This window comes from Heptranchias perlo, chromosome 13, assembly GCF_035084215.1.
Source record: "Heptranchias perlo isolate sHepPer1 chromosome 13, sHepPer1.hap1, whole genome shotgun sequence".
Classification (NCBI taxonomy): domain Eukaryota; kingdom Metazoa; phylum Chordata; class Chondrichthyes; order Hexanchiformes; family Hexanchidae; genus Heptranchias; species Heptranchias perlo.
The window spans coordinates 11,178,218-11,203,971 of NC_090337.1; the positions used below are offsets into that span (position 1 = coordinate 11,178,218).

Genomic DNA, 25,754 nt, shown 5'->3' on the forward strand with positions numbered 1-25,754 from the left:
GTAATTAGTTACTTTCCAGCTGGGCAAATAAGCAAGTTGGCGATTTTTCAATGATTTCTCTGATTGCAGCGTGCGATGGCCCTTTAATTCGAAGCTGTCATTATCGTCGGCGAACCACTAGGAGCAAGTTCACGATTTCCGCGTTTCACTGTGCAAACGTGGGAACTTGCTCCTTCAATTCACCACTAAAAACAGAGAGCGTTGTTGAGCTCCTCTGTTATTTCGGGAGCGATTTCTGGCCCAATACTCTAGCTGGGCGCTAACCAGTGTTTTATAAAGGTTTAGGATAACTTCCTTGCTTTTGTACTCTATGCCTCTATTTCTGAAGCCAAAGATCCCGTATGCCTTTTTAAACAGCTTTCTCAACCTGTCCTGCCACTTTCAAAGACTTGTGTACGCACAGCCCCAGGTTTCTCTGTTCCTGCTCCCCCTTTAAAATTGTACCATTTAGTTTAGAAACATAGACATAGAAACATAGAAAATAGGAGCAAGAGTAGGCCCTTCAGCCCTTCGGGCCTGCTCCGCCATTCAAAATGATCATGGCTGATCGTCTAACTCAGTACCCTGTTCCCACTTTTTCCCCATATCCCTTGATCCCTTCAGCATTAAGAAATATATCTATCTCCTTCTTGAATACATCTAATGACTTGGCCTCCACTGCCTTCTGTGGTAGAGAATTCCACAGGTTCACCACCCTCAGAGTGAAGAAATTTCTCCTCATCTTGGTTCTAAATGGCATACCCCATATCCTGAGACTGTGACGCCCGGTTCTGGACTCCCCAGCCATTGGGAACATCCTCCCTGCATCTAGTCTGTCTGGTCCTGTTAGAATTTTATATGTTTTGATGAGATCACCTCTCATTCTTCTAAACTCTAGTGAATGTAGGCCGAGTGAATATATTGTCTCTCCTCATTCTTCCTACCAAAATGAATTACTTTACACTTCTCTGCATTAAATTTTATCTGCCATGTGTCTGCCTGCCCATTTCACCAATCTATGTCCTCCTGAAGTCTGTTACAATCCTCTTCACTGTTACTACATTTCCGAGTTTTGTGTCATCTGCTAACTTTGAAATTATACCCTGTATACCCAAGTCTAGGTCGTTAACATATATCAAAAAGATCTATGGTTCCAACACCGACCACTGGGGGACACCATTGCTCACTTCCCTCCAGTCTGAAAAACAACCATTCATCACCACTCTCTGCTTTCTGTCCCTTAGGCAATTTGTATCCACACAGTCACTGCCCCTTTAATCCCATGGGCTTTAATTTTGCGAATAAGTCTTGATGTGGAGATGCCGGTGATGGACTGGGGTGGACAAATGTAAGGAGTCTTACAACACCAGGTTATAGTCCAACAGTTTTATTTGAAATCACAAGCTTTCGGAGGCTTCCTCCTTCGTCAGGTGAGTGTGGGATTCCATAAAGGTACAGCATATATAGTCAGAGAACAATGCCTGGTGATTACAGATAATTTTTCCAACTGCCCGTTATCAAAGCAATCAAAGGAGTTGAATGGTGTTCAGACAGGGAAACATTACATACAAGACTACCGAATACACAAACGGTCACAACACAAAGACAGAGAGAGAGAGAGAGAGAGAGACACACCCGAAAGGCAGAGAAAGAGACAGAATGACCAGTTGTATTAAAAACAGACCATCGTTTGCACCAAATTACCCAGCTTTCAGGAGAACAGCGGCCACGACACCACACAACCCTGCCACAGCAACCTCTGCAAGACATGCCAGATCATCGACACAGATAGCACCATCACACGAGAGGACACCACCCACCAGGTACATGGTTCATACTCCTGCGACTCGGCCAACATTGTCTACCTCATACGTTGCAGGAAAGGATGCCCCGGAGCATGGTACATCGGCGAAACCATGCAGACACTGCGACAACAGATGAACGGACACCGCGCAACAATTGCCAGACAGGAGGGTTCCCTCCCAGTCGGGGAACACTTCAGCAGTCAAGGACATTCAGCCTCCGATCTTCGGGTAAGCGTTCTCCAAGGCGGCCTTCGAGACACACGACAACGCAAAATCGTCGAGCAGAAATTGATAGCCAAGTTCCGCACCCATGAGGACGGCCTCAACCAGGATCTTGGGTTCATGTCACGCTACACGTAACCCCACCAGCGAAAAAAAAGTTATCTGTTTTTAATACAACTGGTCATTCTGTCTCTTTCTCTGCCTTTCGGGTGTGTCTCTCTCTCTCTCTCTCTGTCTTTGTGTTGTGACCGTTTGTGTATTCGGTAGTCTTGTATGTAATGTTTCCCTGTCTGAACACCATTCAACTCCTTTGATTGCTTTGATAACGGGCAGTTGGAAAGATTATCTGTAAACACCAGGCATTGTTCTCTGACTATATATGCTGTACCGTTATGGAATCCTACACTCACCTGACGAAGGAGGAAGCCTCTGAAAGCTTGTGATTTCAAATAAAACTGTTGGACCATAACCTGGTGTTGTAAGACTCCTTACATTTGTCCACCCCAGTCCATCACCGGCATCTCCACATCATGGCTACTATCGACACCACAAACTGCCGGCTCACAGTGGAGAATATCTCCAAGAAGATTGCGCATATCGACACAGACATCAAGTTTCTACAGAGCTGCAAGAAAGCAGACAAGATCCCAAAAGGACGTCAGATCATGAAACCCACTCAAGTCGACATACAGCTCAGATTACGCTGAGAGACTCTGCCGTCATACATCTCGTACACCAAATCTACAGCAGACGCCGCAATCTCGAAACCAAGATAGAGTCCATACTCTCAACCTTTACTCAGGACACAGCAGACCAGCTACGAGACACCGCCAAACAGACGAGGCAACGGAACTACACCGCCTACATGAAAACCAAGAGCAAGAAGCTTGAGAAACTCGGCATCACCACCAGCATCAACCAAGCCTCCCCCGGTACCACGGTTGCAAGCACTGGGAAGTCTATCGTCAATTTGTCCGACCACACCCTTCAACCAGACTAAATCGAAGTTCTCAGCCGGGGGCTCAATATCTGCCCCACCACCAAAATGGACCCAATCAGTTTTGCGGTGGACACAGAGGAATTCATCAGGAGAATGAGACTCTGGGAATTCTTCCACAAATCCCAAGATTTCAGCAGCGAACCCAATGAGACAATCAATGATCCGGAACAGCAGACAGAGGGATCCGCGATACAGCAACTGAAGAAGAAAGAGTCAAATTGGACTCCTCCGGAGGGTCGCTGCCCTAAGCTTGACATGTATGCTCAAGCTGTCAGGAGATGCGTCAACGCCAGATTCACCAGCCGCACTCACAAGACAGCCCAGAATGTCACCCGAGCACAACGCAACTGTGGAAAACCATAAAGACCACATTAATGCAGAAATACGTGAACAGTTACTTGACCATAAAAAAGAAAAGCATGATGGGTATTTGACCAATGTTAACTCCTTGACTCCCATACATAGGGTAGTTACAATTTCACACACACACACAGAAAGACACAATTGTCCTTGGTACGTTGATAATTAAGTTGGCTGTCCAGGCGCTTGGTACTGTCTGGCCTCCCCCCCCTCTCCCTTTGCAGATAAGGGTATTGCTGGCTTATAATATATTGAGAATACAGTTTATTGAGAGGCCATGTGGCCTTGATTCTGACTTCAGCCCTGTGATTAACCAGCTTTGGAATTTAGGGAGGTGGTGTTCTCGGGCCTGCGAGGCCTGCTACGTGCCAAAACAGGAATGAGCTATGGATGTCCAGAGGAGGCAGGCTCCCTGCTTGATTGACTAACCACTTGAACTAATGGGGAATGTACATGTACGCCCATATTCTATGATAGGCAGACATTACTGAATTAACTGTATAAAAGTTAACTGTTTTCTATGTACAGTGAAGACGTAGCCTCAACCATTGTTTGGGGTACACTTCCACTTGAGCTCAAGTTTCTCTTAATTAAAATTCTTACTTGTCTGAAAATAAGTGTTTGGAGTTGATGCATTGTATATAAGGGGTAATTAAGTTTTCGACAGTTCTTGGAAGTTCCACCGAGATCGCTTGTGATCCCCGGTAAGTACGGATACAAGTTGTCTGTACGAACCCAGACACACAGCGATTGATAAGCATATGCATTAACTGACGTGACTAATTCTTCTGTTTGCCTTTAGGAATCGGAAGGCGATCATAGGAAATGTGTTTCGTATAGACAAGAAAAAAAAGAGAGAGACGCGCGACAGATTACTCAATATTGTCAGCTGCGGTGTTGTAGTAACGGGCTGAGAGAGCAATAACGGAGTAGATCTGTGATACTGGTGATACTAGGAGTGAAGTTGAGGTTGCTGTATGGGACCAACAGACTGTCAGCTGCGAGTGGATAAAGGCGCCAGGAAAAGAGAAAAGGTGACCCTGGTTATTGGGACCACGTGAGTGTAGATGGTGCAGGATTACCAAGAGTAGTTCTTTGACATAAAATGGCTTTACAAAGTTACGGTGCAACCTTTGCTGGAGAAATTTGGTGCAGGAAACGATCCAGTGGTGTTAAAAATTTAAGACTTTAGCTGCAGACATCAGCAGATACCAAATGTCACAGCGTGGTGATATCAACCTGATTCTCTTCTTTTGAAAACATTTTCATTTGTTTTGTTTTAACCCATTTATTGTCTTCCGAGACAGAGTGCTCGAGATGGGAAGATATGGGAGTTACATCCACAAGCACTTCATCTCTACTATAAAACCACAAAGCCTGGACATAATTTGTTTCTGAAATTGGAATTGATAAGAAAAATTTATATGAGTTGCTATTCAAGCACTCGAGAAAGAAAAATGTACTTGTAATTTAAGGGGATAATCAAATTATATTTTAAATAAAAGAAGTCCAGTCTAAATGGTTCCTATTGAATGCTGTGTATCAAGGAAGAATTCTTTTCGAGAGGGAAGAAAATTTTACATTGACAATACTGCTCTCAAGTTGGGATAATTGTGAAATGATAGAAGGGACTCGGGCACAATGTAGTGGGATATTTTGGGAAATGAAAAGCGGTTCAAGAAGAAATTACGTAAAATAAACAAATTTTGGGATACTGAACCTGACTGTAAATATTGTATCGGACAGTAACGTTCCTCCAGGGCTCATGATAGGTAATATAATGGGTTATGTAAAATTGGATGAGAGGAAGTGATTGAGAATTAAAGTAAAGAAACAGAGAAATTACACCAAATGGGAATTTCTCTAAAGTCATTGAACTGGGCATGATTTACAAAATAAAATATCAATCTGGCATAAATATACAATCTAGTGAAAGTCAGGAAAGTGTAGTTGAGAATAGTAAATTGATAGCTTTCTCGTGGAGATATTTGTGTCCTTGCCTATAATGAACAATGAGAAAGCTACACTCAATAGCCTGGCCACTACCCTGACATCGGGACCATGCAGGGGGAAATAAGCACTCTAGACACCCCTGATCTTTTTGATAAGATAACCTGAAAACCTAAGAATGGCTACAGTGGACATAAAAGATACAAATGTATGTTGCCATCATCTGAAACGGAGACCAGGATGAAGAACATGATTACAAAGGCCTATGGCCTGGTGAGCTGGTGCAACCACTCTTTAAACAAACCAGTTGCTTTTACAGGACTGAATCCTACAGGACATATGATGTGTGCCATGGAAAACACGTTCGGAAATACCATGAGGAAAAAGAGACTGGCCAGCAGAAAGTTAATATCCAAGAACACTACCTATGATATGTTGCTAGTATGCGGAAATACATGAAGAAGATACACTGAAGAATGAGTCTCAGACAGGCTCAGTTACTTGACAACAGCACAACATGAAATGGTTAATGTGGTCCAGGCAAGTGAGAAATCCGTTTAAACAAGGCACTGACACATGGTCCATAGAGAAACCAACTAATTAATGAAACAGTCAGGAAACACTGGTACCAATCAGAAGGACTGAAATTAAAGTAAAGAGGGACATAGTAATTTAGATTTCCAAAATTCAGGGTTAGGTTCCCATCAGTTAACAATGAAATTGAGAGAAACAATACTTAGAAGATATCCACACGATGGATACAAAATTACAAAATTATGAGGGGCCCAGATAAAGTAGACAGGAAGTACCTGTTTCCCCTAGCAGAGGGTTCAAGAACTCGAGGACATAGATTTAAGCTGATTGGCTGGAACAAAATTAGAGGGATGTGTTACTAGACATGCTGTCACTGTATGTCCACATAGTGTTGGACACAGCCCAGCACAGTGTGGGTTTAACAATACCGGTACCAATCAGGATATTAACTGTACCATGGAGGCCCTAGAGGCGGATCTAAAACCCACTCAAGTGGCATATGCCGGAGAGGGCGAATATTGTGTTACAACTAATTTGAAAACATTTAAATATGCCAATCTAACTTGTGATATTTTAAGTCCAGAGTTCTGCTCCATTCCTGAAGTCCCGGTTCGGATTGGACCCGAGGAACTGGTAGAGATACACCGGCATAACCTCACCACCTTACAAGTTTCTGAGGATGTCAAAAAAAGGACTTAAAAGAATATCAGGACACATTTGGGTATCTGACACCCCTGTTGCCTAAATGCTTGAAAGCATTGCGAATGGAGATACGCCTCTCCCAGAAGGTTTATTATAACCTACAACAGGACAATAAAAACATTAAGCATGACATTGACCAAATTAATGTCACCACTTGGTGGGATGACCTCTGGAATTTGGGACTGAATATACAGATCCATCTTTGGATTAGATTAATTTCATATGTATTAGTCATAGTGCAGTTTGTTGTAATGTGCTTCTTGATTTTCATTGCATGTAATAAATGTAAGCAGAGGATGAAGGGTTTGGCAAAGATAGTAAAACAGAGCCTGGGTGAGAATGTCCCCATTGTCTCTGTGATTTCAACTAAGAAAACATCTTAATGGTACCGGGAGTAGCACCCGCTGGGGTAAGGTGCATGTAAAAGGGAAGACAATCATAGTTTGATAGGATTATCAGATGCTCTGCCTCTCTTCCACCCGGACTGGTGGCCAACACGAAGGGAACCTGGTTAAGATGAGGTACAGCATCTAACAGGATTTTGTAGGGATAAAAATTTGGATTAAGGGATATAAAGGGGAGGGCCCCAATTCACAGGTATAAAATGGTCTGAAAGGTACCATTCAGTCTAGTTAGGCTGGAAACAAAATATAAAGCACCATGGGATATTTGACTATGTTAGCCCTTTTCAAACTAACATGGATAGGTTTAGCTGACCAAGGACATTCCCAGCTTACTTGAGAAATGTTTAGAAGGAGTCTGTTCCTGAGAAGAGATAAGAGTACAAAGGCGTATTGATGAAACATGGCTGAGTTCTATTGGGACTTCTCTAGTTCAAGGTTTAGTCATATTCGTTGTTATAATTCTTATAGTTTATTGCTTACTTAAATGTTGCTGTCCTATGATGTCCAATCTGGGTACACATATAGCGCCCACAAATTTGATGGTGCAAGTAGGGGTGACACAGGATGAGGTGCAGGAGGAGTTTGAACGTCTGGGTGGAATAATGCTCTATTAGAGTATTGTCCTTATATATATATAGGACAAAAGGAGGGAATGTGGAAAACCATAAAGACCACATTAATGTAGAAATATGTGAACAGTTAATTGACCATAAAAAAGAAAAGCATGATGGGTATTTGACCAATGTTAACTCCTTGACTCCCATACATAGGGTCGTTACAATTTCACTCACACACACAGAAAGACACAATTGTCCTTGGTACGTTGATAATTAAGTTGGCTGTCCAGGTGCTTGGTACTGTCTGGCTTCCCCCCCTCCCCCTGTACAGATAAGGGTATTGCTGGCTTATAATATAATGAGAATACAGTTTCTTGAGAGGCCATGTGGCCTTGATTCTGACTTCAGTCCTGTGATTAACCAGCTTTGGAATTTAGGGAGGTGGTGCTCTCGGGCCTGCGAGGCCTGCTACGTGCCAAAACAGGAATGAGCTATGGATGTCCAGAGGAGGCAGGCTCCCTACTTGATTGACTAACCACTTCAACTAATGGGGAATGTACATGTACGCCCATATTCTATGATAGACAGACATTACTGAATTAACTGTATAAAAGTTAACTGTTTTCTATGTACAGTGAAGACGTAGCCTCAACCAATGTTTGGGGTACACTTCCACTTGAGCTCAAGTTTCTCTTAATTAAAATTCTTACTTGTATTAAAAACAGACCATCATTCGCAGCAAATTACCCAGCTTTCAAGAGAACAGCCTCCACGACACCACACAACCCTGCCACAGCAACCTCTGCAAGACATGCCAGATCATCGACACAGATACCACCATCACATGAGAGGACACCACCCACCAGGTGCATGGTTCATACTCCTGCGACTCGGCCAACGTTGTCTACTCATACGTTGCAAGAAAGGATGCCCCGGAGCATGGTACATCGGCGAGACCATGCAGACATTGCGACAACGGATGAACGGACACCGCGCAACAATTGCCAGACAGGAGGGTTCCCTCCCAGTCGGGGAACACTTCAACAGTCAAGGACATTCAGCCTCCGATCTTCGGGTAAGCGTTCTCCAAGGCGGCCTTCGAGACACACGACAACGCAAAATCGTCGAGCAGAAATTGATAGCCAAGTTCCGCACCCATGAGGACGGCCTCAGCCGGGATCTTGGGTTCATGTCAAGCTACATGTACCCCCACCAGCGAAAAATAAGTTATCTGTTTTTAATACAACTGGTCATTCTGTCTCTTTCTCTGCCTTTCGGGTGTGTGTCTCTCTCTCTCTGTGTCTTTATGTTGTGACCGTTTGTGTATTCGATAGTCTTGTATGTAATGTTTCCCTGTCTGAACACCATTCAACTCCTTTGATTGCTTTGATAACGGGCAGTTGGAAAGATTATCTGTAATCACCAGGCATTATTCTCTGACTATATATGCTGTACCGTTATGGAATCCTACACTCACCTGGCGAAGGAGGAAGCCTCCGAAAGCTTGTGATTTCAAATAAAACTGTTGGACTATAACCTGGTGTTGTCAGACTCCTTACTCTAATAAGTGTATTGTGTGATATTTTATCAAACATCTTTGAAAATCCATATTTACATCAACCACACCACTCTCATCAACCCTCTCCTTTACTTCATCAAAAAACTCAAACAAGTTAGTCAAACACGATTTGCCTTTAAAAAATCCGTGCTGGCTTTCATTGATTAACCCATATTTTTCCAAGTGCCAACTAATTTTGTCCCGGATTATTGTCTCTAAATGTCGGCCAAGGAACATTTTCTTAAGCCCATCCTTCACACTTTTAAATCACTGACACCTGCACTTCGTTTTACCGTAGTGTTTTCCTCTCTTCCCAGATAAAAATCTAGGAACGCCCCAACTCCCCCCCCACCACCCCTAAACCCACACACAGATCGACTTTGGATCGGGGATGGTTGTTCCCACGGGAGCATCACTCTGCTGTCATAATGGAGTAGCAGTAGCAGTAGCAGCGTGTCCAGGCCAAGAGATTTAGGTAGCATGGCTGAGGACAGAATGTACTACCTTCCCCAACCCTTTGTACAGGCCGCACCGGCCTACGAGGACCTCTCTGAGGAGCTGTGCGTCCAACAACTGCACCTCTGTTAGGAACACTAGCATGAAAGGTTTTTATTGAAGAGTCCATTTTATGTCCAGGACTCCATTTTGTATTTAAAAGAAAGTTTTTGCAGAACCTGTTGAAACAGGCAATGTCTGTAGATGTTGGAGTACCATCCAAACAGCCCTCTAGTACCTCAGGCAAATCATGTTGGAATACCTAATATAGACTGGGATAGTAATAGGGTAAGGGGCAAAGAGGGGGAAGAATTTTTGAACTGTGTTCAGGAGAACTTTCTTGACCAGTACGTATCTAGCCCAACGAGGAAGGAGGCATTGCTGGATCTGGTTCTGGGAAATGAGGTGGGCCAAGTATCAGTGGGGGAACATTTAGGGAACAGTGATCATAGTATCATAAGGTTTAGCTTAGCTATGGAAAAGGACAAGGGTCACTCTAAAGTAAAAATACTCAATTGGAGGAGGACCAATTTCAGTGGGATGAGAACGGATCTGACCCAGGTAAATTGGAATCAAAGATTGGCAGGTAAAACTGTAAATTGATCAATGGGCTGCCTTTAAAGAGGAGATGGTCCAGGTACAGTCTCGTTACATTCCTATGAGGGAGAAAGGTAGGGCAACTAAAGCCAGAGCTCTTTGGATGACAAAAAAGGTAGAGAGTAAGATGAAGCAGAAAAAAGGGACTTACGACAGATGTTAGGTTGATAATAGAAGTGAGAACCAGGCTGAATATAGAAAGTTCAGAGGGGTGGCAAAAAAGGAAATAAGAGGGGCAAAAAGAGAGCATGAGAATAGACTGGCGGCTAACATAAAAGGGAATCCAGAAGTCTTCTGCAGGCATGTAAACAGCAAACGAGTAGAAAGAAGAGGGGTGGGACCAATTAGGGACCAAAAAGGAGATCTACGCATGGAGGCAAAAGGCATGGCTGAGGTACTAAATGAGTACTTTGCATCTGTCTTTACAAAGGAAGAAGATGCTGCCAAAATCACAGTAAGTGAAGAGGTAATTGAGATATTGGATGGGCTAAATATTGATAAAGAGGAACTACTAGAAAGGCTAGCTGTACTTAAAATAGATAAGTCACCTGGTCCGGATGGGATGCATCCCAGGTTGCTGAGGGGAGCAAAGGTGGAAATTGCGGAGGTACTGGCCATAGTCTTCCAAACATCGATACGGGGGTGGTGCCAGAGGACTGGAGAATTGCAAATGCTACACTCTTGTTCAAAAAAGAGTGTAAGGATAAACTCTGCAACTACAGGACAGTCAGTTTAACCTCATTAGTGGGGAAACTTTCAGAAACGATAATCCGGGACAAAATTAGCAGTCACTTGGACAAGTGTGGATTAGTAAAGGAAAGCCAGCACGGATTTGTTAAAGGCAAATCGTGTTTAACCAACTTGATAAGAGTTTTTTGATGAGGTAACAGAGAAGGTCAATGAGGGCAATGCGGTTATATGGTGTATATGGACTTTCAAAAGGCATTTGATAAAGTGCTGCATAATAGGCTTGTCATCAAAGTTGAAGCCGGTGGAATAAAGAGGGCAGTGGCAGCAAGTATACGAAATTGGCTAAGTAATAGGGAACAGAGTAGTGAATGGTTGTTTTTCAGACTGGAGGGAGGTGTATAGTGGTGTTCTCCAGGGGTGAGTACTAGGACTACTGCTTTTTTTGATATATATTAATGACTTGGACTTGGATGTACAGGGCACAATTTTTAAATTTGCAGATGACACAAAACTTGCAAGGGTAGTGAACAGTGAGGAGGTTAGTGATAGACTTCAAGAGGACATAAAGTATTGTGTCCAGTTCTGGGCACCACACTTCAGGATGTGAATGTCTTAGAGAGGGTGCAGAAGAGATTTACTAGAATGATTCCAGGGATGAGGGACTTCAGTTTCATGCATAAACTGGAGAAGCTGGGGTTGTTCTCCTTAGAGCAGAGCAGGTTGAGAGGAGATTTGATAGAGGTATTCAAAATCATGAAGGTTCTGGACAGAGTAGATAGAGAGAAACTGTTCCCATTGACGATGGGGTGAAGAACCAGAGGACATAGATTTAAGGTGATTGGCAAAAGAACCAAAGGTGACATGAGGAAAAACATTTTTACACAACGAGTGGTTGTGATCTGGAATGCACTGCCCGAGGGGGTGGTGGAGGCAGATTCAAACGTGGTTTTCAAAAGGGAATTGGATAAGTACTTGAAGGGAAAAAATTTATTGGGCTACAGGGATAGGGCGGGGCAGTGGGACTAGCCGGATTGCTCTTGCAGAGAGCTGGCATGGACTCTTGGGGCCAAATGGCCTCCTTCCATGCTGTAACCATTCTATGATTCTATGTGGCCATTCTTTTTGCGAGACCCTGAATAATGAGAGTCTGCCAGCTGTTTGACTGCTCAGGGTCATCGCAGCTGAGCCTGATCTTTTCCTCACCCGAGATGCATGTGTGTGCATTACAGTGGCTCAGTGGAAACACTCGCCTATTGAGTCAGAAGTTTGTGGGTTCAAGTCCTCACTCCAGAGACTTGAGCACAAAATCTAGGCTGAGACTCCAGTACAGCACTGAGGGAGTGCTGCACTGTCAGAGGTACCGCCTTTCAGATGAGATGACATTATCACATTGCTGTTTGTGGACAAATTGGCTGCTGCGTTTCCTACGTTACAAGAATGACTACACTGCAAAAGTACGTAGTTGGCTGTAAAGTGCTTTGGGACGTCCTGAAGTTGTGAAAGGCGCTATGTAAACGCAAGTCTTTCTTTTTACTTTCCAAGAATCAGTGGATAACAATCAGTACAGGGATACCTGCCCAATATTTCCCCCTCCCTAGCCCAGGAATGGTGTAGCTAATGGTAATACCCAGCTGCTGTCTTGGCTGAATTGGGTTATCTCAGCACAGATCATGGATCAACCTTGGGCTCTTCTCGGGCTGTAAAGCCTCATGCCACACTGTGCAGTGTATTTCATGGCTGTTCTAGCAGAGTTGGTCTACTTTGGGGGTTTTAACGCAGAAAATCTACGTGTTAAAAATATTGGAAATCAGTTCCACATTTCTGCAACACTCATTGTATTGTGGTGAGACCATCATTAACAACACCAACATCAACTTGCATTGATGTAATGCCTTTAACGTAGAAAAATGTTCAAAACATCTCGCAGAGGCGTAAGGAAAAACAGACAGTGAGCTAAAGAGGGAGAGATCAGGAGGGGTGTGCAAAAATTTGGTCAAGGAGGTGGGTTTTAAGAAGGGTCTTGAAGGAAGAGAGGGTAGTTGAGAGGCGAAAGGGTTTAGGGAGGGAATTCCAGACCGTGGAACCAAGTCAGCTGATTCACCCAATTGATTATTCTCTGAATAACAAAATACACAGAGACATCTGAAATGAAGAAAGGATTTTTTTTCTCAACAATTTTAATGTTATTTTGTGATACGAAGAGGACAAGTGATCGCATTACATTATGTGTTATGCACAATCAGCACATAAACAGGGAATAGGGTTAATACATAACATGGCACTTAATTATTACCCCATAATGTTATGGGTACACCCGGAGCACGGTGACAGTACCAGGCAAGACGATACAAAATAGGAACAAAATGTATAAAAGAAGAGGATAGTAATTGTTGATTTGAGGAGCAGGGGGGACCACCAAGAATGAAGATACAGAGGCAACTGCTGACTTTGGGGTCAGGCATTCTGGTTTATGGAGTAAATACCCAGTAATTTTCATAGTTGAAAAGAGGACAATAAAATTTTCGATCCTTATATTTGAAACAAAGACTTTTTTCAGCTCTGCTGATGCGCAGGCAGTTCTCCTCAAAGTTTGGTGTTTGATAGGGCAAAAAGTCACAGGCATGGGTGAGGTCCCTGTGCAGGACCCAAGTAGGGTCGCCAACCCTCCAGGATTGCCCTGGAGTCTCCAGGAATTAAAGATTAATCTCCAGGACACTGCATCGAGTAAAACCCGACTTGGAAATATATCGCCGTTCCTTCATTGTCGCTGGGTCAAAATCCTGGAACTCCCTTCCTAACAGCACTGTGGGAGAACCATCACCACACGGACTGCAGTGGTTCAAGAAGGCGGCTCACCACCACCTTCTCGAGGGCAATTAGGGATGGGCAATAAATGCTGGCCTCGCCAGCGACGCCCACATCCCATGAACGAATAAAAAAAAACCCAGGAGAAAAATCATAGGGGCAATAAAAAATTGTGTTTTTTAAAAAATTCTCTTTGAACACTTTTGTTCACTAGTTGTAAAAATATTGAACATGGGAAAAAAGGATTTTTGACTTACAGTGAAGAATCATCCAATCAGGTAACGAAAAACCTATTCCCTTTCCAATTGGTGTGAGAAGGCGGGGCACCGTGAGGATGGACATGTTGGGCGACCAATGATGGGTGTGTGGGGGTGGGGCAGTTGGAGGCAGGAGGATGAAACCTCCAGGACTATGTCCAATCAGAGTTGGCGACCCCTGGACCCAAGTAACGACAACCTTCTCCTTCCTTACCTCACAAAAAAAGTGATTTGTTTTTAAATCAGTCATTTAAAATGATGAAAGCCCTGACCAAACTTATTTCAGTCAAATATAAATGGTTAAAAACAATGATATTCGGGGGGAAAAAGAACATTTAAAAAAAAAACACTTGGCGACAATTCAGAGGTGTGGACGTACTGTGGGTATTTAGCAGGGGACCGACGCGATGTTCCTTTAAAATTTATTTACAAATTCTTTTGCAGCCAGTCTATGTAACGGCTCATCATTTTCTGGCCAATTGCGAAATCGGTCGGCCACGTGATGAACATCATGGCACCGTGGAAGCCATCTTCGTAATGCTCGTGCGTCACTCGGACGCCCGCCTTCTCAAGCCTCATGACGTACATAGCCCCGTCGTCCCGCAGCACGTCGTACTCGCAGGTCACGATGTAGGCCCACGGCAGCGCCTTCAGCTTTTCGTCCCCCGCCAGGAGGGGGGCGGCCCTCGGATCGAAGATCCCAGGAACCTTGGCGGAGAAGTCCGAGTTCTCGCGGCCCGGGAGGACGTACCTGTAGCTCTTTCTGAATTTCTGCGGCAGCAGGACGCTCCAGTTCACAAGGTCGCTCAAGCGCCTCGATTCTAGGGTCATGTGGCTGTCGCTCATCATGTTTCTCAGCAGCGACTTGTCGCGACTGAAATATTCACTCCAAAACCTGAGCATTAAGGACTTGGGAAGGATAGGCATGTTTGCATTTTGCTGGTAGGAAGGAGTGTTAAAGTCAATGGTCTGAAGTGCAGGGTAGATTAACGCTTGAATCTTGATCTCTCCTTGAACCTCTGGATCCTCCTGAATCTGCAAGGCATTCCCTTTCATTAGTAAATGCCCAAAATTACTACGTAAATGTATTAACATACAGACATGATTGTACGGCAATTTTAACGGGTTAATATCACACAAGATATTACTTGATTTCTTAGAAAGAAAAGCTGCAAATCTGAAATAAAAGCAGAAAATGTCAAATACGCAATAAGCCAGTCACTTAGATCTGACAAAATATTTATCTTTCTTCTCCTTGTACGTCAAGCTGTGTATCTAACTTGGTTCAGTTGGTAGTCAGGAGATTATTGCCTCAAGCCCCACTCCAGACCTTTACCACATAATCTGAACGGACACACCAAAGGAAAGACGTGCATTTATATGGCACCTTTCACGACCTCAGGACATCCCAAAGCACTTTACAGCTAATGAAATACTTTCTGACATGTAGTCACTTTGGAATGTAGGAAACACAACAGCCGATCTGCACACAGAAGGCTCTCACAAACAGCAATGTGATAATGACAAAATAATCTGTTTTAGTGATGTTGTTGACGATAAATATTGGCCAAGACACCAGGGAGAACTCCCCTGCTCTTCTTCGAAATAGTGCTATGGGATCTTTCACATCCACCTGAGAGGGCAGACAGGACCTCAGTTTAATGTCTCATTTGAAAGGCGGCACCTCCGACAGTGCACTGCTCCCTCAGTACTGCACTGGAGTGTCAGCCTAGATTTTGTGCTGAACTGGTGCAGTACTGAGAGAGTTCTGCATTGTCAGGAATGAATGAGATGTTGAACTGAGGCCCAGTCTGCCTGTTTTTGGTGGACACGACACAATTTGAAGAAGTCCAGAGTTCTTCTAGTGTCCTGCCTGACAATCCCCGCACAATCAATGCTACCAAAAACAGATGAAATGGTCATTTCCTTTTTATTAAACAGTATTAGCATCGCATTGTGGGTATAACAATATTATGAATAAATTAGAGGTGAATAGGCCCAATGAGGCTGCTCCTTTTTCATAGTTCAACACCCAGCTTATCACATCCCTCAATCTCCAGAAACAAACCAATTCTTTCTTGGACACTTTGTGATGTTCATATTATTGGATAGTGTTGATTCTTTGTTTAAAGTTTTTCGCCCTTCCCTCAATTAGCTTCAGTGGAGGACTTCAGAATCGTGTTACTAAAAGGGAAGGTGGGAATCGATAGACCCTCGCTAACACGGTGTAACAAATGGAATTCAATACGATTGCCTTATGGTGCCAGAGTAACAACCATTTTCATGTTGCTTCTTCTTCTCCCTCGCACAACAGATGTATTAGGTAGTAGCCTGTACCTTGAGTCTCACTCAGCACAAACTAAACCCCACACCCCCAAATATCCAAACAACTCCCAGGAGAGACAGCAGACCAACACAGTAACGCAACCATTGACATGGAACATCACTCCAGCCAACAGGACCACTAACGAGCAGAACCCTTTTGTTCCCCGACCTATTTGAATTCCAGAGATCATGACCAAACATACACTTATAGAAGGCTGCTCACCACCACCTTCTCAAGGGCAATTAGGGATGGGCAATAAATGCTGGCCATGCCAGCGACGCCCACATCCCACGAACGAATAAATAAAAATACTTGCAAAGGAAAAAATGTGCAGGACTATGGGGAAGAAGCAAGGTAGTGGGACTAATTAGATAGTTCTTTCAATGGGCCGAATGGCTTTCTTCTGTGCTCTATGATTCTATGATTGTATACCAAGCTAAGGAGGGCAGTCCCCAATTTGGCACGAGCCATGGGAGAATGAGAAAATGGCCACTTTGGGCGAAACAGTCGTCATTTCAAAAATATTATAATTTAAGCAATCAAAAACATGCAGGTTTGATAACTTTCACAAACCATTGGTGGTATTTGTAACTGTACCTGCTGAGCTACTGCGGCAGCCAAGTTCCCACCAGCGCTGTCTCCTGACACAGCAACTCTGCCCGGATCCACCAAGTATTGAGCCAACACATCGTGCTGTAGGAAGTACTTCACCACAGTGTAAACATCATTGAACTGATCAGGGAAATGATGCTCCGGTGCTAATCGGTATCTGGAGAAAAAAAATGGGGATAGAAAATAACCGATGGCTATCAGAACTCGACCGAGTATCGGCAGCAAATATTGCATGCTGGCTCTCCAGGCTCTCCAGCTATTCAACTAAAAATATGTCAGGCAGCTGAGGAACATAGGAACATAGCATTGGAACAGGAGTAGGCCATTTAGCCCCTTGAGCCTGTTCCACCATTCAATGAGATGATGGCTGATCTGGATGTAACCGCATGTCCCTTAATACCTTTGGCTAACAAAAATCTATCAATCTCAGATTTAAAATTAACAATTGAGCTAGCATCAACTGCCGTTTGTGGAAGAGAGTTCCAAACTTCTATCACCCTCTGCACGTAGAAGTGTTTCCGAACTTCACTCCTGAAAGTCCTGGCTTTAATTTTTTGGCTATGTCCCCTAGTCCTAGACTCCCCAACCAGCGGAAATGATTTCTCTCTATTTACCCTATCAGTTCCCCTTAATATCTTAAAAACTTCGATCAAATCACCCTAGTTTGTGCAATCTCTCCTTGTAATTTAACCCTTGGAGTCCAGATATCATTCTAGAAAATCTAGACTGCACTCCCTCCAAGGCCAGTGTATCCTTCCTAAGGTGCGGTGCCTAGAACTTTTTTTTTATTCGTTCACGGGATGTGGGCGTCGCTGGCAAGGCCGGCATTTATTGCCCATCCCTAATTGCCCTCGAGAACTGAACACAGTACTCCAGGTGCGGTCTAACCAGGACTCTGTATAGCTGCAGCATAACTTCTACCCCCTTGTATTCTAGTCCTCTAGATATAAAGGCCAGCATTCCATTAGCTTTTTAGATTATTTTCTGTACCTGTCCATGACATTTTAATGATCTATGTACATGGACTCCTAAGTCTCTTTGGACCTCCACTGTTTCGAGCTTTTCACCGTTTAGAAAGTACTCTGATCTATCCTTTTTAGGTCCAAAGTGGATGACCTCACACTTGCCTACATTAAAATCCAGTTGCCACAGTTTTGCCCATTCACTTAGGAACATAGGAACATAGGAACAGGGAGTAGGCCATTCAGCCCCTCGTGCCTGCTCAGCCATTTGGTAAGATCATGGCTGATCTGTGATCTAACTCCATATACCTGCCTTTGGCCCATATCCCTTAATATCTTTGATTGCCAAAAAGTTATATACCTCAGTTTTAAATTTAGCAATTGAGCTAGTATCAATTGTCGTTTGCGGAAGAGAGTTCCAAACTTCAACCACCCTGTGTGTAGAAATGTTTTCTAATCTCACTCCTGAAAGATCTGGCTCTAATTTTTAGATTGTGCCCCCCAGTCCTAGAATCCCCAACCAGCGGAAATAGTTTCTCTCTATCCATCCTATCTGTTCCCCTTAATATCTTATAAACTTTGATCAGATCACCCCTTAAGCTTTGAAACTCTAGAGAATACAACCCCAATTTGTGTAATCTCGCCTCGTAACTTAACCCTTGAAGTCTGGGTATCATTCTAGTAAACCAACACTGCACTCCCTCCAAGGCCAATATGTCCTTCCGAAGGTGCGGTGCCCAGAACTGCTCACAGTACTCCAGATGCGGTCTAACTAGGGTTTTGTATAGTTGCAGCATAACTTCTGCCCCCTTGTACTCTAGTCCTCTAGATATAAAGACCAGCATTCCATTAGCCTTATTGATTATTTTCTGCACCTGTTCATGACACTTCAATGATCTATGTACCTGTACCCCGAAGTCCCTTTGGACATCCACGGTTCTTAACTTTTTACCATTTAGAAAGTACCCTGTTGTATCAATTTTTGATCCAAAGTGGATGACCTCACATTTGTCCACATTGAATTCCATTTGCCAGTTTTGCACATTCACCTAATCTATCAATATCGCTTTGTAATTTTATGTTATCTACACTGCCACCAATCTTTGTGTCATCGGCAAACTTAGATATGAGACTTTCTATGCCTTCATCTAAGTCATTAATAAATATTGTGAATAATTGAGGCCCAAAGACAGATCCCTGCAGGACTCCACGAGTCACATCCTGCCAATGTGAGTACCTACCCATTATCCCTACTCTCTGTCGCCTTTCGCTCAGCCAACTTCCTAACCAAGTCCGTACTTTTCCTTCGATTCCATGGGCTTCTATCTTAGCTAACAGTCTCTTATGTGGGACATTATCAAATGTCTTCTGGAAGTCCATATAAATAACATCCATTGACATTCCCCTGTCCACTACTTCAGTCACCTCTTCAAAATTCAATCAGGTTTGTCAGGCACGACCTACCTTTCACAAATCCATGCTGGCTCTCTCTGATTAACTGAAAATTCTCGAGGTTCAGTCACCCTATCCTTAATTATAGACTCCAGCATTTTCCCCACAACGGATGTTAGGCTGACTGGTCTATAATTCCCTGGTTTCCTCCTCTCTCCTTTCTTAAAAAGCGGAGTGACATGTGCAATTTTCCAATCTAGAGGGACAGTTCCTGAATCTAGAGAACTTTGAAAGATTATAGTTAGGGCATCTGCAATGTGCTCACCTACTTCCTTTAAAACCCTGGGATGGAAACCATCTGGTCCTGGGGATTTGTCACTCTTTAGTGCTATTATTTTCTTCATTACTGTTGCTTTATTTATGTTAATTTTATTGAGACCCTGTCCCCGATTCAATATTAGTTTTCTTGGGATATCCGGAATGCTATCCTCTTTTTCTACTGTAAATATTGACGCAAAGTAATTGTTCAACATGTCCGCCATTTCCCCATTGTCAATGACAATATCCCCACTTTCAGTTTTTAAGGGGCCAACACTGCTCCTGACCACCCTCTTTTTCCTAATATAACTATAAGAGTTCTTCGTATTGGTTTTGATATCCCTTGCAAGTTTCTTTTCATACTCTCTTTTTGTAGCTCTTACTATCTGTTTTGTGACCCTTTGTTGATCTTTGTATCTTTCCCATTCACCAGGATCAGTGCCATTTTTTGCCTTTTTGTATGCCCTTTCCTTATGTCTTATACTGTCCCTTACCTCTTTAATTGTCCATGGCTGTTTTTTTTGGCAAGTAGATTTCTTGCCCCTCAGGGGTATAAACCAATTCTGTATCACGTTAAATGTTTCTTTAAACATTTCCCACTGATCATCAGTCGTTTTACCCATTAACAGATTTGCCCAGTTTACTGTGGACAGTCTCTGTCTCATCCCATTGAAATTGGCCTTACCCAAGTCTAGAATCTTAGCAGCTGATTCACTTTTTTCCCTTTCAAACACTACCTTGAACTCGATCATGTTATGATCACTATTGGATAGATGTTCGCGCACAGTTAAGCTGTTAACTAAATCTGGTTCATTACTCATTACTAAATCTAGTATGGCTTGCCCCCTTGTTGCTTCTAGGACATACTGCTGTAGAAAACTATCCCGGACACACTCAAGAAATTCATTACCTTTTTGACAGTTGCTGGTCTGCTTTTCCCAATCTATGTGAAGGTTAAAGTCCCCCATTAAGACCACTATGCCTTTCTTACACGCTTGTCTAATCTCTGCATTTATACAATCTAGCACTTCAGAGCTGCTGCCAGGGGTCCTATACACAACTCCCACTATAGTCTTAGATCCTTTTCTATTTCTCAATTCAACCCATAAGGTCTCTGTTGGCTGCTTACCCCTCGTTATATCCTCCTTTATCATTGAAGTGATTTCATCTCTAATCACTAAGGTTACTCCTCCCCTTCTTCCATTTTCCCTATCTTTCCTGTAGACCTTCTAACCCGGTATATTTAGTTCCCAATCCTGACCATCCTGCAGCCATGTCTCCGTAATAGCTATCATGTCATACCCTCCAATTTGAATTTGAACCTGTAGTTCATTTAATTTATTCCTTCTACTCCGTGCATTTGTATATAGAACTCTTAGTTGGACCACACACCCTAGCCTGACCTTCAGCTTTGATGCTGGGTTAATCGCTTTACACCTTCTAGTTTTCACTTTATCTGTAGTGCCTAAAGTACACTTTCTTTCTGCTGCTCTACGCTTTTCCCTTTCACTTGTTCTTGAACAACAGTTTGTACTATTTGTATTGTAAATTTCCTCCAGGTCCTCCCCTCTCTTGCTGCTCTCAACTTTACTCCCTTCTGACTCCCCGCTCAGGTTCCCTTCCCCCTGCCACTCTAGTTTAAACCTTCCCCAACAGCACTAGCAAACACCCCTGTGAGGACATTGGTCCTGGTCCTGGTCCTGGTCCTGCTCGGGTGTAACCCATCCCGCTTGTACAGGTCCCACCTTCCCTAGAACCGGTCCCAATGTCCCAGGAATCTAAATCCCTCCCTCCTACACCATCCCTGCAGCCACGCATTCATCCGGTCTATTCTCCTGTTCCTATACTCACTAGCATGTGGCACTGGTAGTAATCCTGAGATCACTACCTTTGAGGTCCTGCTTTTTAATTTATCTTCTATTAATCTATTAATATCTCTGTAATTTTATGCTTCCATCTACTTTGCTAACAATGCTGCCTATCTTTGTGTCATTGGCAAACTTTGATATGTGGCTCTCTATCCCGTCATCTAAATTGTTAATAAATACAGTAAATAGTTGAGGCCCCAATGCAGATCCCTGTGGGACACCACTAGTCACATCCTGCCAATTTGAGTACCTGCCCATTATCCCTACTCTCTGTCTCCTGCTGCTCAGCCAATTTCCTAACCAGGTCAATAATTTGCCCTCAATTTCATGAGCTTCAACTTTAGCTCAGGAAAACAGGAGGTGTCCACTGAGGTTGTACAATAGCAGATGGGATGTACGCTGTGCACTGCATGTAGGGTGAGCAGGGGCAAAGAACCAATTACCAGTGACAGAATGAAGAGCCATGGAACAAGATTCACTTGGCCTGGTAAGGTAGTGTAGTGGTTGGGTTACTAGTACCAGTAATCTAGCGGCCTAGACTAATTAAAGCCTGAGAACATGAGTTCAAATCCCACTTTGGCAATTTAAGAATTTAAATTCAGTTTAAAAAAGCTAGCATCAGTAAAAGAATTTTTTTGGATTGTTGTAAAAACCCAACTGGTTCACTAATGTCCTTTAGGGAGTGAAACTTGCCATCCTTACCCAGTCTGGGCCTATATGTGAATCCAGTGCCAAACCAACATGGTTGACTCTTAGCTGGCCTATCAAACTGCTACCAGCAGTTCAAGAAGGTGGCCCACCACCACCCTCTCAGAGTAACTAGGGATGGGCAGTAAATGCCAACCTTGCCAATGATGCCCACTTCCTGGGAATGAATAATAAATAAAGGATGTCTAGAAAGCACTTGGATTAACTGCTCATTTTTATAATTCTACATATAACTGATCAAAAAGATGCCCTTTTTTTGCAGCAGCTTTTGCTTTCTGAAACCTAGTCTTGACATGTTTGATTCCTCAGCTGCCTGATTCATGTGTATGTTTTCTTATTTGTGATGGATTGGGCAATACAATAATAACCAACAGTTAATCTGTCAAAAACATCTTGAGCAATTACAATAAATCTATCAAAATTACTCTTTATTATCATATAGTCCTATTAGAATTGCCCTTAACAATCCCGAGAAGCATTTAATGTGGGTGTTTGAGGTTTTATGATTACAGGGTTCAAATAAAATAAATCATCCATTCTCCAACAGTGCTCATTTTGAGAAGAAAAGACAGTAATAGTTCTTACTCAACAGAAACAATCACTGCATTTAGTTCGGCTGCACTCTTTCTTGACAGGACATCATACGGTTGCATTTCTGAAAATGAAATGAAAGATTAGATAATCTGGAGTATCAAACTGCTTCAATTCAAATATACTTGCCAAAAAAATATGGAAGGACCCCCCCCCCCGCCAAGGGAAACAGCTGGCTATATATAAAGAAAGAAATTGCACTTATATCTCATCTTACCACATCCCCAAAGCAATTCACATGTAATAATTTACTTTTAAACTGCAGGCACTAATGTTTTGACAAACACAGCAGCCAATTTGTCACAGGAATGTCCCACAAACAGCCAATGAGATTAATGACCAGTTAATCTGCTTTTTACAATTGTGTCAGCTGAAGGTGGGATGTCAACCAGGAGACCGGGAGAGCTCGGTGCTCTTATTCAACAAGCACCATGGGATCTTTCACATCTGCTGACTTGGCCTCGGATTAACATAAACTAGGGTCGCCAACTCTGGTTGGACTTATTCCTGGAGGATTTCGTGACCTCCGCTCTCCAACTGACCCGCCCCCCTCCACGCTACTCCCATTGGTCGCCTGACGCGTCCATCCTCCCGGGCGCACTGCCTTCCCACGGCCAACTGGAAAGCGAACAGTCTAATCATTACCCGATTGGATGCTTCTTGACTGTCAGTCTTTTTTGCCCATCTCCAATAGTTTTACAACTAACAAATGAAAGTGTTCAAGGAAAATGAAAAAACACACAAATCTTTTTCAGTGACCCTGTGATTGCTCTCCGGAGTTGCTTGCAGCAATGTCCTGGAGATCAATCTTTAATTCCTGGAGACACCAGGACAATCCTGGAGGGTTGGCAAACCTAGATTAAACCCACAACCTCCGAGTCACATGCGGAAGTGCTACAGCAGAGCCCAGCTGACAACTGTAATGAGAATTAGATAAGCAGATATCATGTAGTACTTTTTGCTGCCACCAAATAGTGCTGTTGCACTTAGTAATGATGTGGAGATGCCGGTGATGGACTGAGGTTGAAAAATGTAAACAATCTTACAACACCAGGTTATAGTCCAACAATTTTATTTGAAAATCACAAGCTTTCGGAGGCTTCCTCCTTCGTCAGGTGAATGGACAGTGGGGCCGAGATCGGGACTTAAGGTGGAGTAGGCCTGAGTGCAGCGTTCGACCCGTGACTTACGTGACACTCTCGAGGATATAGTCGTAGCTCAAGTTCTCAACAAAGGGAGGCAGAACTGCTTTATTGGCATTGCTGGGATTGTACTCCCTCGAGTATAGAAGATCAAGGAGTGATCTAGTTGAGGAGTTTAAGATGACTAAAGGATTTGATAAGATAGATCGAGAGAAACTATTTCCTCTGGTGGGGGGAGTCCAGAACAAAGGGGCATAATCTTAAAACGAGAGCTAGGCCATTCAGGAGTGATGTCAGGAAGCATTTCTTAACACAAAGGGGAGTGAAAATCTGGAACTCTCTCCCCAAAAAAGCTGTTGAGGCTGGGGGTCAATTGCAAATTTCAAAATTGAGATTGATAGATTTTTGTGAGGTAAGGGAATTAGGGGATATGGAACCAAGGCAGGTAAATGGAGCTATGATACAGATCAGCCACAATCTAATTGAATGGTGGAACAGGCTCGAGGAACTGAATGGCCTACTCCTGTTCTTATATTCTTAGTTTTGATGGGCACATGGTTCACTTGCAGTTGAGTCTTGGTTCAATTTTGTTTCCAAAACAAAACATAGGAACATCGGAACAGGAGTAGGCCATTCAGCCCCTTGTGCCTGCTCCGCCATTTGATAAGATCATGGCTGATCTGTGATCTAACTCCATATGCCTGCCTTTGGCCCATATCCCTTAATACCTTTGGTTGCCAAAAAGCTATCTATCTCACATTTAAATTTCGCAATTGAGCTAGTATCAATTGCCGTTTGCGGAAGAGAATTCCAAACTTCCACCACCCTTTGTGTGTAGAAATGTTTTCTAATCTCGCTCCTGAAAGGTCTGGCTCTAATTTTTAGACTGTGTCCCCTAGTCCTAGAATCCCAACCAGCGGAAATAGTTTCTCTCTATCCACCCTATCTGTTCCCCTTAATATCTTATAAACTTCGATCAGATCACCCCTTAAGCTTTGAAACTCTAGAGAATACAACCCCAATTTGTGTAATTTCTCCATGTAAAGTAACCCTTGAAGTCCGGGTATCATTTTGGCAACAACTAGTAATTTTTGACCTGAGGTGATCTTTCATAAGGCTCATCTGGTGCTATTTGAGTTCTTATCGGTCCATGGGCTTGACTGCCGTTTACAGCAGGTAATGCTGTCAACTAACATCTTTCAGAGAAAGAACTGGATGAATATGTTTAGATTAGCAGTTCGACCTTCTCGCGAAGATCAAGTGTAGTGTAGAGAGATGATTGAAACCTAAGCAGAATATGTCGACTGCTGAGCTTCCTACTGGCGGCCAGTCAAAGAAATAAGGGCCAATTCTCCTGCCTCCCCCTTTTTTGTCAATTCATTCTCGGGATATGGATGCCACTAGCAAGGCCACCATTTATTGCCCATCCCGATTTGCCCTTGAGAAGGTGGTGGTGGGCCTTCTTCTTGAATCGCTGCTGTCCGTGTGGTGAAGGTTCTCCCACAGTGCTGCTACGTAGGGAGTTCCAAGAATTTGACCCAACGACCATGAAGGAACGGCGATATATTTCTAAGTCGGGATGGTGTGTGACTTGGAGGGGATCGTGCAGATGGTGGTGTTCTCATGCACCTGCTGCCCTTGTCCTTATAGGTGGTCGAGTTCGCAGGTTTGGTAGATGCTGTCGAAAAAGCCTTGGCAAGTTGCTGCAGTGCATCCTGTCGATGGTACACACTGCAGCCACAGTGCGAAGGTAGTGGAGGGAGTGGATGTTTAAGGTGTTGGATGGGCTGCAGATCAAGCAAAATAACCCAGTTCTGACGAAAGATCTTCGACCTGAAACGTTAACTCTGTTTCTTTCTCCACAGATGCTGCCTGACTCGCTGAGCTTCTCCAGCATTTTCTGTTTTTATTACACAAACA

At 43.4% G+C, this 25,754-nt stretch overlaps 2 protein-coding genes across 4 annotated transcripts in view; one reads left to right on the forward strand and one right to left on the reverse strand.

Annotated features, from left to right (window-relative positions):
• The window catches only part of LOC137331272 (cysteinyl leukotriene receptor 1-like), a 41,482-nt gene extending 32,445 nt beyond the window's left edge, over positions 1-9,037 (forward strand). The window contains exon 3 of the transcript XR_010965415.1: positions 8,239-9,037. The gene's annotated coding sequence lies outside the window, so the exon portion shown is untranslated. The remainder of the gene's footprint in view (positions 1-8,238) is intronic.
• Positions 9,038-13,001: 3,964 nt separating this feature from the next.
• The window catches only part of aadac (arylacetamide deacetylase), a 60,717-nt gene continuing 47,964 nt past the window's right edge, over positions 13,002-25,754 (reverse strand). For all 3 annotated transcript variants that reach the window (XM_067994967.1, XM_067994963.1, XM_067994966.1), the window contains 3 exons: positions 22,687-22,756; positions 16,839-17,010; positions 13,002-14,950 (listed from right to left, as the gene is read on the reverse strand). In XM_067994967.1, the coding sequence (XP_067851068.1) occupies positions 14,342-14,950; positions 16,839-17,010; positions 22,687-22,756 (851 nt within the window). In that variant the 3' untranslated portion in view covers positions 13,002-14,341. The remainder of the gene's footprint in view (positions 14,951-16,838; positions 17,011-22,686; positions 22,757-25,754) is intronic.